The sequence below is a fragment of the Vanessa atalanta genome, chromosome 16 (assembly GCF_905147765.1).
Source record: "Vanessa atalanta chromosome 16, ilVanAtal1.2, whole genome shotgun sequence".
Taxonomy (NCBI): domain Eukaryota; kingdom Metazoa; phylum Arthropoda; class Insecta; order Lepidoptera; family Nymphalidae; genus Vanessa; species Vanessa atalanta.
In genome coordinates, this window is record NC_061886.1 from 9,521,714 (window position 1) to 9,535,789 (window position 14,076).

General features: G+C 32.3%; 1 protein-coding gene across 1 annotated transcript in view; it reads left to right on the forward strand.

Moving 5' to 3' along the window:
* The window catches only part of LOC125069841 (neuropeptide CCHamide-1 receptor), a 216,599-nt gene that overhangs the window by 182,156 nt on the left and 20,367 nt on the right, over positions 1 to 14,076 (forward strand). The window contains exon 4 of the mRNA XM_047679433.1: positions 10,123 to 10,253. Coding sequence (XP_047535389.1) covers positions 10,123 to 10,253 — 131 coding nt within the window. The remainder of the gene's footprint in view (positions 1 to 10,122; positions 10,254 to 14,076) is intronic.

Below are 14,076 nucleotides of genomic sequence, written 5' to 3' on the forward strand. Positions count from 1 at the left end.
GATCTTCCTCCACCAAGCAGCACAGAAACTACACTCGTCGCAGAATTTCATATACCATAATTATAACGGTTCCTTCTTCACCTACCACGAAACGTACCGACAAATTGTCTCATGAAAACACAGCCGTGCTTGCCCGAATATAAACCTGTGCTATTCAATCTTGGCTATTCATGTGTAGATAATCAAATTATACAGATAACAATATTATTATCAGTCGAAATGCCAAAGCTAACAAAAGTTGCGAATATTCGTCTCAAATCCCAAATTATATCGTTGAGCCGTTTGCAGTTGTAACATTTGAACCTTGAAATAATAGTCCTAAAAAATTAACTTCCACGGTGTCAGCGGGACAGTCATTCTTCATTAAAATAATCTCAATTTAAATACAAGTTGTAAAAGCTGCTAGAATTCTGGTCACTATTCCACACCCCCATGATTTCTAAAGTAAACATTAATTTTGACTTGGATATATTTAGTTGAAATCTTCAATGAAAATAATGCCTTAGTATTCAGAATAACGTTTTATCTATTTTTTTTTTTTATTTTTATACACAAATAAATAGGACAAACCAATCGTTGCCAGATTTACGAATTCGCCTAAATCGTATCAAATAAGGCTTATGTATATCTAGGTCGTATATGAAAGAAAATATATTGCCCTGAACAAAAGATACTTTGTTAAATTGTTCACATGATCGTAACAATGGGATCTCAGAAAGGGAGTAACTTATCTCTACGTTTCTGAATCATTACTAAGCTTCGGACGGTTAAGATGGCCGAAAGATTTTTTGGTATATATTTTGAGGTTACAATTACGCAGCGATAATATTGTTATTATTATATGAGATAACATTAAAAATTGAAAGTCTATAAACATATGAATGCTACAATGCTGGAAAGCATATCTTTTATTGAGATAGATCTGCTGCTTAGATATAGAGTTTCATCTGAATACATTCCAAAAAGGCATTTATTTGGCAACGAAAATAAACAAAGCAATATTCAAATTGATCTGTTATTTGAGTAGTAATTTGAAGCTGAAGTTGTTCAGTATCGTCTGTAGCTCTGTGATAATTTCCGTTTTTCGATATTTTACTGATTATATACTGATATTTAGTATTCTGAACTTCGGTTTGCCTATAGTATAGCCTACTTTCTAAGAGTACAAGGATTATTTGGGTCCGTTTTTGCAAGACAATGTGTCGACTTTCAATTACTTTTATTTACGTAATGTAAAACTTAACAATTCATAACCAAGTTTATATGTAAGGTAATTCTAAAGCATTTATGGAGAAAATTGTCCAATTTCTTAATAACTTTTTGCCTAACTAATTTATCAAATTAAAATTAAAATAATATACGTAACACTGCTTGGCAAAAACGTACTCTCCTCTTGAAAAGAAGAAAATAATCTTTATTCAAGTAATGATTATTATTATTATTTTATAGTTCATTTAAGCCGCCATGTCACAGAGTGACAATGAACGTAGCATCTTCCAAGAATTTAGGCTAGAAACTGCGTATATACAATTGAATTTATATATCCTGTGAGTAAATCAACTGTAAGTAATGCGAACTCCATGTATTTTATCATCTTTGGATTAAAACTAAAAATATGAAGGTTACGTTATAAAAGGAAGGGCTAACAAAGGGTTCGCTTTATTTCCTAGACGGACTTAACCCACCTGGGTCGCTTCGTTACCTAAATTGTTTAGCTTAAATCTGGATTAGAAGAGCCGACTCTTTCCTTGATTTCCCTATAATATAGCCCAAGGAATCATCTACATACAGATATATGTAATAACAATCTATCCTACTTAAATTTATATTCTGACATGTCAGCGGTTTTTCTTAGAATTATATCTAGACCTTAATCAATGGAAACAGAATATATTTTTAATATTATCATGTTTTAGGAAAATAATTAGGAATTTACTTGTTTCGAACTTTCCTATTACCATTTGAAAATGTTTTTATAAATATCACTCACTGACAAAAAGATACCAAACACAAACAGGAGGATAAAACGGTCCTTAATTGCCTATATATAGTATATAATTTTTTTAACTTGTATTTGGTGAAAAAATAACGTATTGATTTATTATTTATTATTTACAAACCTCCAGTTGAAAGTCCTAAATTACATTTTCCATGTTTTCGGTTATTTTTAATAATATGATATATGCTTTCTAGTAGTAGGGCTTTGTGCAAACCTGTCTGGGTAAATACCACCCACTGAGTATATATTCCACTGACAAACTTCAATACTGAGTATTGCACTCACCTTAGTTCACGTAGTTAGATCACTTAGTTTACTTAGTTAGATTGATGGCGCTTTGGTAATATGAGAAACTAATAATGTTTTATACAATACTATACTTGCAATGGTGACTACTAGGTGTACTGGTAAGTGACCAGTAATTACCCCACCTGCCTACCTATTATATGACATTATTTTTTTTTTTAAATATTTAAAATTCTACGTAACAACAATTCCAAGTTCGAATATATTTACGACATTTGTTTGCAACGTCGTGGGAAATATTTTTACTTCAGTCTCATTGTTTGATCACTTCAGATACAGCTGACAAAAGGGCCTTGACCACTCAGCCATTCCAGTCGTCGACGATGCAAACTATCGTGAGGCGAAATGCGAAAGAATTATATTACAAAGTTGTCACTTCTTAAAATTTATGTCTTTAATATATTTGCCTGTTTTGCTTTGTATTTCGTTTGCTTCTGACGTACGACTTGTTAAGCGTGATATATTTATCTGAAGTATTACGTCAGAGGAATCCCACTTGTTACAACTAGAATCATGATAAAATAAAACGATTTTTGTATTCTATATTCAAAAAATTATTTAAATATTATTTTTAAACAGTCCGTTGATCTAGTAGGTAGTTTATAAGACTATATGTCCTCAGAATTCTAAATAGTGTGGGAAGGTATCTACATGGTATTTTCTTAATAAAATTTTTAACAGTTACCCAGTCGAGTCGCGCGGGGTAATGAGGGATGGGGATCGCACTCTCTTGTTATGTTCCCTTTTCTAGATTTTTAACATGCGCACACTTACCCGCTGCGTACACTTGCCCCACATGACTATACTTGCAATTGACGGTATTCTACTCCCCTTGCCACGGATAATAACTAGTAAATATGCGGGATCTCTAGTACTTATCATGCTCCAGACGTATACGATACGATACAATTGTATTGTGTATATAGTGTCATATACGGCTCACATTTTTGCAGTAGGAACATTATCTCTTGCACAATCGTTGTTGAGTGTTTGAGATTTATCGCCACAAACAAATTACGGAGACAACTTTTATTTTAAATATTATCTGACTTCTATTGTAATTGCTATAGTCTGTGTTTGATTAACTGTTAAACAGATTTCTTAGAATAGTATGTTCTGGAATAGAACAATGAAAACATGTGTTGTATTTACTGGAAAACGGGTATACAACGGGTTCATTGTTATATCAAACACAAATATTGTGTATACAATAAAACCAAGTGAGACAATAAAACCAACATTAGCAGCGTTTAAAATTCCCACTGCTGGGCTAAAGGCCTCCTCTCCCTTTGAGGAGATGGTTTGGAGCATATTCCACCACGCTGCTCCAATGCGGGTTGGTGAAATACACATGGCAGAATACCCTTGAAATTAGCCACATGCAGGTTTCCTCACGATGTTTTCCTTCACCGCCGAGCACGAGTTTATAAATACAAAGTGTATGTGTGTGTGTGTTTAATAAAACTAAAATAAACATTAAAACTAGAACTAAACCAGACGTTTCTGATCTCTTAACGCAAAAAAAAGATTTGACATTCAAATAAAGCCCAAGCAATGTTCTCAATGAAAAAGAACTGTTCGTAAAAATATTCACGATATTATTGCAATCGTGGAATAATTCATGATCTGATTTCGGGCTCGATATTTATATGGAATCACTCGCTGTGAATTTAACTTTGTATTTATATTAATTTTGATATTGCTTTAATATAGTCGGAGGACGTACATGTAGCATTGCTGGGAAAAGCTTCTTCTCCTCTTAAGATGGATTTGGATTACACACACACACACGAGATTAGGTATAATTAAAAAATAGACATGAAATTTTTGAAATCGTCACTTTCGATATTAACTCGCGTGTCCTATTTGCTGATCCATCAAGGTTCTCACTCTCGTCTCACGTATAAAACTGTGAACACTTTTGCACGTTTTACAAGCTCGATGTATCTACTTGTGATCAGTTATTTGAAAGTCACATTTTTTTATATTTTGACATCTTTAAAGTGACAATTGTTTAGGAAATCGAGTTACATCTTCTATCTTCTTCTATCTATATCTATTCATATAATAAAATCGTAATCGATCGAAATCTGTACATAGAAGATATTTGAGAATAAATAGTACTGGGTATATTTATAATAGATTACAAAAATATGATTTTTTGTCTGTTTATCTCTTCGTTTGTTACCGCTAATCACGGAAACGGCATTACCGATTTGGATGCGGTTTTCACTAATATACTGTAGTTAACTCGGGGCATAATATAGGCTTTCTTTTATTAAAAAACAGTTCACAAATAAAAAATATATGTCTATTTAAAAAAATATATATTTAAATATTTATTGCAAAAATGTCGTCAAGTTATTTTGTATTGTATTACTTTATAATGCCAGAAGCACTTCCTTGTTATATCGCAATTCCGATACTCGGGGCGAAAAGTGAACCACTTGACAGGACAGTCGTCAGCAGTGAAAGAAATAAAACAGGGCGTCTTATACTTAGTACTAATCTTATATCTTATACTAGAAATATTTTATGCAATTATCTACGCCATTTGTTCGCTTCAGCGTATTCCGCTGTGCCAAATATGTCAATATCGATGCAATTCATGCAGTCATTCATATAGTTTTCTAGGTGGTAGGGCATTGTGCAAGCCCGCCTGGGTACCACCCACTCATCAGATATGATATGATATATATCTACCGTTTGTTCTTTTCCAATTTGAAAGATAAGTAAACCGTTAAAACTATAGGCATAAGGGAAATCTTTGTTCCTAAGGTTGGTGAACTCGTGTTTTAAGAACTAAAATTCTTCACTTCGTCAATGTCCATGGTTGACGATGAGTGATGACTTACTATCAGGTGGCACATTTGATCATCCGCCTAACTATTTAAAAAAAAAGTCTGTATAGGTAGCTAAAACACATTTTCACTGGTTTGTGCAATTTGAAGCTGAACTAATTTCGTTAAATCGAAGTCACCTCAAATTTCGATCATGTGTATAGCAGATGTGGTTTTACTTAAGCATTGTCTGTGGTATATTCTAATTTAGATAGAATAGATCGGACGCTGTTGGGCAGTTAGATAAGATTAAAGTCGTTATTAAGGGCACGTGAACTTTGAAAAAAAAAAAAACTTTGATTATTATATTGTGTTATATTGTCATAATAGATATAAAACCGAATGAAGCATCAATAGCACAATGGTTTACAGGCCGTCTTTTGGTTTAAAAGGAGGGGTAAATAGGAATATTTATAATTCATTAATTAATTTGGGGCATTGATAGTATTCTTTTAAAAAAGAAAACAGAAAAAACAATGATTAGGTCCTGGACTTAAAATCCAGGTTGGATTTTTTGAGTCTGAAACTTGGAATACTTAGTATACACTCCTGAGCCTTGGAAAGCATGCAAAACCGTTGGCACTGTGCCTAACCTACTGCCTACCACCGTTAGTTCTTTCCGGTCTTGTCGGATTTGTTGTCCCCTCTATTTATGAAGTAAAGGTTTGGAGAGTGGACTTATGTTTGCGCACACACGTACTTCACGGGTCTCCCCTGAAATAGACCGCCGTCACCGATATCGGTCAGGACGACATCACCATTATATCCATTTGAAGTAAGAAGCTGTTCGAATAAATATGTAATTACTTATTTATTAAAAAATTATATAATAAAAACATATGTTCATGTGGAGCGAAGTTAATTGCACGTGTGTGGCGCCATAATGTTGAGCGTATTAAATAAGTTACACCTAAGTAACAGTCTCATAATTATGTTACTCAGACTTACTCTAACCAACGAAGAATTATGTAATTGAACCTACTAAATTACTTGAAGCTAAGTTAAAAGTTATGTGACTAAGCGCTATATTCAATAACGTTCAAATCTTTTTATCTGAGGCCAGCGACTTGATTTTATTTAGTTTAGGCTCTAATAAATATTTTCTTAAAATATAATATCAAAGTTAAAATTTATATAAAATGAAATTATTCTTTATAAATAGAGTTTATTATTCTGTACAAGATTATATAGATGATCAAACATGTTTGAGATAAAGAATTTTACTAATATTTATTGAAGCCATACATTTGACAAAAAAATCTTTTACTTGGTGGTAGGGCAAGTCCCTCATTCCATATTATACCGTCAAAGAGCAATACTTAGTATTATTGTATACCGGTTTGAAGTGTGAGCGAGCCATTGTAATTACAGACACAAGGGACATAACATCTTAGTTCACACAAGGCGAAGGTGCATTGGTGTTTTAATTAATGATTAATATTTTTAACGAGACTAATATCTATGAGCGATGGGGACCATCAGATGGCCCACTTTACTGCTGATACTTCTCGGTATATTATTCTTTACCGATTATTTTCAAGTTTGAGATAGTCAGGTAATTAGAATGACTAATTATTATAATTAAACTCTCATCATTCGACGATATCTTAAAAAAAATCTTTATTAAAAACTAAATGTAAAATGTATAATAAAAAAAAAATGTTTTGTCGAATATTTCACTTATTTTTCCGACAGTACGTACTGTTTCTTCAAAGTCCCTCATTTATTCTGTCTATCAAAACATATTCATGACAAATAAAGTAAATTATAGTTGGTAATGGAAAACATATGACCACGATTTACCACGATTAAAGACCGGCAACGCACCTGCAACCCCCCTGGTGTTGCAAATGTCCATGGGCGGTGGTAATCACTTTCCATCAGGTGAGCCTCCTGCTCGTTTGCCCCCTATAACATAAAAAAACGATTAGTTGAGCTCACCTCGTCCTTGCATGACTGAACTATAGGGCATAGTTCAATTATATGAATACTTGTCGCCTCGACGTAAGCAAACAATAACTGTTGTTGCGTGGGATGTTTGACCTTTCCTACATTTATCCCGTAACCCTTATTGAACCGAATCCTTTATGGCTTCAGCTATCCACCCACTGCTGTACAGGCATGCATTCTTCGTGCTAGGCCTTTGTCCAAACACGTCTCTGTCTATACCTACCCACTCATCAGATGTTCCGGCTTGAAGCGTGAATAAGCCGATCCACAGAGCCAGTGTATATGGGCGGTTTTTTTAATACAGCCGTTCAATTCTAAAAGATCTAGCGTGTTCAATTTTGAATGAAAACTTAAATTGATAGGATTTCCATTCAATATAATAATTATTATATCCAATATCACCTATCATGACATTGTTCTGATCCGAAGTTCAGTTAAATTAAATGGAAGGTATTATATACTTTTGTAAAAATTTAACTTCGATGTTTTACTATTATAGAACATGAACAGACCAACTAGGCCCGCCGACTAATTATATTTTGGATCTAATATTAATACGTTGATGTTAGTACATCAATGTTAGTACATCAACGTATTAATATTAGATCCAAAATATTCAGTCAATAGTCATAAAATATTATCATCACTAGATGATAATATTTTATAACTTAAAATATGTTAAATAGCAATGTTTAATTATCGTACTGACTTCTGTGACGTTATCCTGAACAAATAATTACTTAATATTTCGTCACGGCGATATTAAATTTCTCCCTTACAATTTTCATATTAAATAACGAACAGAGTATCTTTATAAAATTTTGACACGATTTCAGGTCATTTCCAAAAAAAAATTACTAATTTTATAGTCAAGTCAAATTCAAAGTCAAAATTTTTTATTCAATGTAGAAGTGTTTACACTAGCTTATTGATTGTCAAAAATCTACCACCGGTTCGGAAATTAACACCTCGGACCTGAGACGAACCGACGAAAGAAACTCAGCGGGATATTTTTTCTAAATGTCATTTTCACAAATATAGTACAGTTCATGTACAATAGTAATAATAAACAAATTTTCGTTATCTGAAATAGCCTGGAAGCGATCATCTCATGGTGTGCAATCAACTAAAAAGTCATTAGTGTTATAATATCCTTTAGTGTAACAAAGACAATAAATTCACGCTGGTCACGTCAATAGACTAAATTTAAAGTTCGTGACATTGTGTCTGTATCTATCGAACGTTCTGTTGAGCTATCCGGTGTGGAATTTCAGTAATACATATAGTCTGTGAGTACCGAAACCCATCGAGAGATTTTTACTTATTGGAACGAATACGTTACGCGGCTTACAGTACAGTGAACTAACAGAAAACGTCACGTCACGAAAAGTGACTTCCAGGCGACCTTTACCACTATTTCTTTCTCTCTCTATCTCGTTCTATTATAGATAACATTATTTTAACTGGTTTTTTTTTAATATCGTTTTTATTCACAAGGAATTTTAATAAAAAAAATATTACTTTTTATTTAATTATACTCGAACGGTCGTGTATTTCATCATTGTGTTTGTTATTTAATACATGATATTTAGAGATGGCAACTTCGTTCCCAATGCGTGTCCCACAAGGATACTCTTAATAATACGTGTAATTAAATCAAACATGTGATTATATGAGTTAAATATAAACATAAACTAAACTGTAAACAAAATTATATATGTATGATAATAAAACGTGAAGCTAGTATTTGTTGACTTTCATTCAAGATATGTTATAGAAATTGAATTATATTTTTTTAACAAAACGTTCTATTTCAAATGTTGGAAATAAGTAACTACTGAGTTTTTTGTCGCTTTTTTTTCCAGTAAAATCTACATTTCGAATCGATAGTAGCTTTAGATTTGATATAAGTACGTAAAACGACGATTCATGAGTGTATGTAAAATACTTGAATCAAGTATATTTTGATTTTAATTGTGAAACTGCAGACTGCAGACTGCGCAGACTAATTTTAGACGATTTATATTATACATTTAAAATTTCTCTGGTTATTATTAATACCAAAAGATGCAGAGCGTCGTCTTCTGATATGTATATTACTTTAGTAATTTCTTTCAGTTTTAGTACACTTATAAAGGTGTATGTATGTATGTATGTATGTATGTATGTATGTATGTATGTATGTATGTATGTATGTATTTATGTATGTATGTATGTATATATGTATGTATGTATGTATGTATGTATAGACACATGTTGCAGCATTATTTTTATCAATTCCCTAATACAACATTGTAATTATAAACAATTCCTAGGAATATACATAAATGTCCTAGGAAATGTGTACATTTATGTATTAAATAGTTTTTGAAACAACATTTTATACATTTCCTAAATAGTTTCGTAATTGTATAAATTTCTTAGGATTTGTATACAATTCCTAGATTACATACATTTCCGGTAACATATATATATATATAGGCTATATGTACGATAAAGCCAGCTTAACTGAACCAAAAATCTATCGACGTTCGACATGTGCATTCCAATACTAAATTGCTCTCGTGACGTTATAGTTCGTAGTACAGGTACTATTTGTAGTACTACACATCGAGTGATCTATACAATTTAACTAAAGTGACGTAACTATGTAAAATATATGTACAGATTCAAATAAAAAAACTTACAAATAAAAGATCAATCAGTAATTTGTCATTTATTTTACGTGTGGCTTTACGCATACAAAACTTCAGTCACATTTTAACCCATTGTGAATTTAATTAGGCTCGGGTTCCATCACAGGACATTAATTACTGTAAAAAAACAGCATTGTAAATCTGTTTATTAGAAAAGAGCAACTATGCGAGTTTCTTGCCGTTTCTTCTCGCTGGAAGTTTAAGCTGCTAGTAATTCTTCTGATACTGTTTGCCTTACAACAAAATTATGCAAGTCCACAATGATTACTATATTTTTGAGACCTTAATAAAAGATTAATATATGAATAAGGTGTTTTGTTTTTGTTCTCAGGTGGTAGCAGACGCGCCACCCGGGTGACTGTTGCCACAGCAATTGGTATATGGGTTCTAGCCGCCGTGCTTGCCACACCAGCCTACCTCGGATCTTATCTGCGGGCGTTCGTCGTAAACCCAACAAAACAGGTAAAATTATTATTATATTGTAAAATATTACAGCTTACGCTTAGCTTAAACTCAATGTTGTGCTTTATGAGAGCAAGTAGAACAGACAAAATAAGGACAATCGACATATATCTTTTTTATTTTGAACGTTTTCCGTACATAAAATTAACCACCATTTTTTGTAATTTGTAATAGATCTTCTGACACGATATTACGATGACGTATATAATAAAAAAGACATGACACACATATATATGTATATCGTTTCAAATATATCAGTATTTTAGTGATATTACAAGATATTTTAATAATTATATAAGAGAATAACACGTGAGACCTACAGACATATAATTACAGTGGATACAGACGAATAGATCATTATGCAATTTACTTGGCTCTAAATAACAAAGTACTATGCCATTTAATGTTAACACTAATCACATAGTGGTTTAGTCTTTATAGCCTTGGCATCGACTTTAGGGCGTGGACCCATGTCTACGGTGCGGCGCCGTTTGCCGTGCAACGGTACGGCACCGCCGCCGGCAAATGGCGCAGCGCCGTGCCGCGCCACGGCGTCGTGTATATATTTAAGCCAGTACTGAAAAAATTGAGTTGCAATTTTAAGCAGCTCAAGATGGTAGGGCTTTTTGCTAGTCCGTCTTGGTAGCAATCTGAGTAAACAAATATTATACCGCCAAGCGGCAACACTTGTATTTGTAAAAGTATTGTTGTGCTCCCACTTAAAGAATGACGGCCTGTATATAGGAACATGGAACATAACATCTTAGTTCTCAAGGTTGGTGGCGCATTGGTGATGTAAGGTGTGGTCAAAATTTGTAACATTTCCAATCTATGGGCCATGTCTATGCTGCCATCTCCAACTGTCCTTGTGAATTAAAAAAATATTGATTGCTGGTGGTATTATTATCTATCCTCTAACAAATTGTATCTGTTTTAAAAAGTAGTATCCTCTAAATGTCTCTATTTGCTGAGCAAAAGACTCTCTATTTGAAGTTAAGCTTTGGAGCTTATTTCACTCCGCTGCTCTAATGCGGTTTGGTGGATACAATTTCATTCAACAATGCAGATTTACTCACGATGTTTTCTTTCACCGGGTATGAGGAATATTATTAAATGGTAACCTTACTCTCAAATATTTTTTAAGAACTCGTATTCATTTGTATTACATATTTGATAATTAAAATAGTAAAAGTAGTTTTTATATATAAAAACTAGGATAGGAGAGATTCAAAAAGATCCAAAACAAAATCGCAAGGAATTTCACAAGGGACAATAATAGGTCAATTAGTTTTCTTTATTTATATTGACGATATCCATACTTTAAATTTACGAAGTGATATTTTGCTATATACATATGATACAAGCCTGTTTTAATACGGAAATACACTAGAAACTATCACAAAGGATGCTCAAATTGACTTTGGTTTCAATCTAATCTACACACAGTAAAATTTTGAGATAAATCAGATACATCATAATTGCTTGAAAAAAAAATCTCTCAAATTATCTTTAAATATCAACAATCAAGCTATCATTAAAGTTGATCAAGAAAAATCAAAATTTAGGAATAATTTTAGATAGTAAAATGACGTCATGAAGCCAGATACGGTATAATATATATAATTCTGTTATTAAACCACTCATTGATTATTTGAATGATATTTGGGCAAGCGGCAAAAACAAATTAAGAATCATGACAAATTTTACAAAATAAATTAAAAGAAATCCTATTTAAATACGACTATATTATCGGTATTCAAAAATCTTTTACGGATCTTATAAACATTACTCAAACGTACATGTGTTATAATTGTCTATCAATCCATAAAATATTAAATAAAGGTCGAACTAAGATCAGCCAACGACATTATACTCCATAAATTAACCTGAATAACAATTTGCCAATTAAAGAATCACTTTAAACTTTCACAAAACTACTCAAAAGCTGTTAAAAAAATAAACTATTGAAATAATCAACTACATAAAATATAAAATTTAGCTACAAATAAATAAATTGTTTAATAATATGTAGTATTTGAAATATATTAGTATTTCATGCTATCATTGCGTAACAACAGTAACAGCCCGTAAATTTCCCAGTGCTGGGCTAAGGCCTCCTCTCCCTTTAAGGAGAAGATTTGCATATTCCACCACTCTGCTCCAATGTGGGTTGGCGGATACACATGTGGCAGAATTTCGTTGAAATTAGATTAGAGCTCGAGATGAATTATAAATACAAATTAAGCACATGAAAATTCAGTGGTACTTGGCTGAGTTTGAACCCGCAATCATAGATTACGATGAACTCGTTCTAACCGATGCCATCTCGGCTCTTTCATTTCGTAAGATCCGGCATAAATATATATTTTATATAAATAATTTTTAATTATCGTAAAATTTTGTACAAATGAAAACCCGAATTATAAAAAGCTCTTCCAGTTGCGCTTATTCTGTTAACCCTTGTGTAGTTTTGTTTTTAATCTTATTCTGTCCTTGTCAATTGTCTTGCCTGTAAATTTGCGATGTACCCAACAATTTGAGTAAATGTAATCTCTCATATAAGTAAGTTTTAAATTCCTTTGGGAAATAAATTTTGTTAAACCAGAAAATATTTTCCAAAAAAAAGTTGTGAATTTCAACTACCTCTTACAGATATCTTTTTAAATCAAGAGTGTTTTCTCTCGAGAGATATTTATCTTGTCCCTTCGTTTGGTTTCAATATAAAGAAAACTTAGGAGGCAACTTGTAAAGTGATCTCGACAAGAATAACGTCTTTTGTAACTGGACCACTTATCCCTTTGAACTTTACTGTCCCTACGACAGTAAGACAAATTGCATACCACATATATACATATATACGTAAAAAATATTTTTCTAGTAAAATTTACTAGAAAAATATTTTTTACGGATTGTTAATAATAACATAACATTTAGTATTTTTTTTTTATATTTGGAATAGTAGTCATATAATATTACAATATAATTCGCTTACAAAGATACAGACTACAAAAATTCCTTGACAGCAAAAGCAAGCATTTTTAAATTGTTATTTTAGATGATTGGCAATTAAGAGTTACTTGTGTCTGTAGATACACATTAAATACATCACAAAAATATAACGTATTTTCGTTTGCTAGATTAATTGATGGTTGTTAAGTGTCTAGACCGCTTAGCACAAATATTAAATATAAAAAGATATCCATTACTACTACAATAAGACCTAAATTCTGTAAGAAGACATAAATTCTTCCAAAGTAAAAGAATCCTCAATATTCATTCAAGTGCAAAAAATATAAACGTGCAATAAATGCAAACGATTTGTACTATTTTTTTATTTTTTTATGATATCGGTAGGCGGATGAGCAAATGGGCCACCTGATGTTATGTGGTCACCACCAATAGACAATGGCGTTGTAGGAAATATTAACCATTCATTAAATCACCAACGCGCCACCAACCTTGGGAACTAAGATGTTACGTCCCTTGTGCCTGTAGTTACACTGCTCACTCACCCTTCAAACCGGAACACAACAATACTGAGTACTGATGTTTGGCGGTAGAATATCTGATGAGTGTTTGGTACCAACCCAGACGGGGTTGCACAAAACCTGGTAGGGCTAACCAAGTAAAAATTTAAGTAAGTGAGATATCTTTATTAAAAATAAAATACGATATATCATTACCACACTATAACTGAAGATAAACGTGTTGTCCATCTTTAATCAGTAACCAATTCTAATGTAGCAAATTCATATACATAAAGTAATTAATTTTACGCATATTAAAAAAAAATCAACCAAACATAACTTATTATATCGTATTA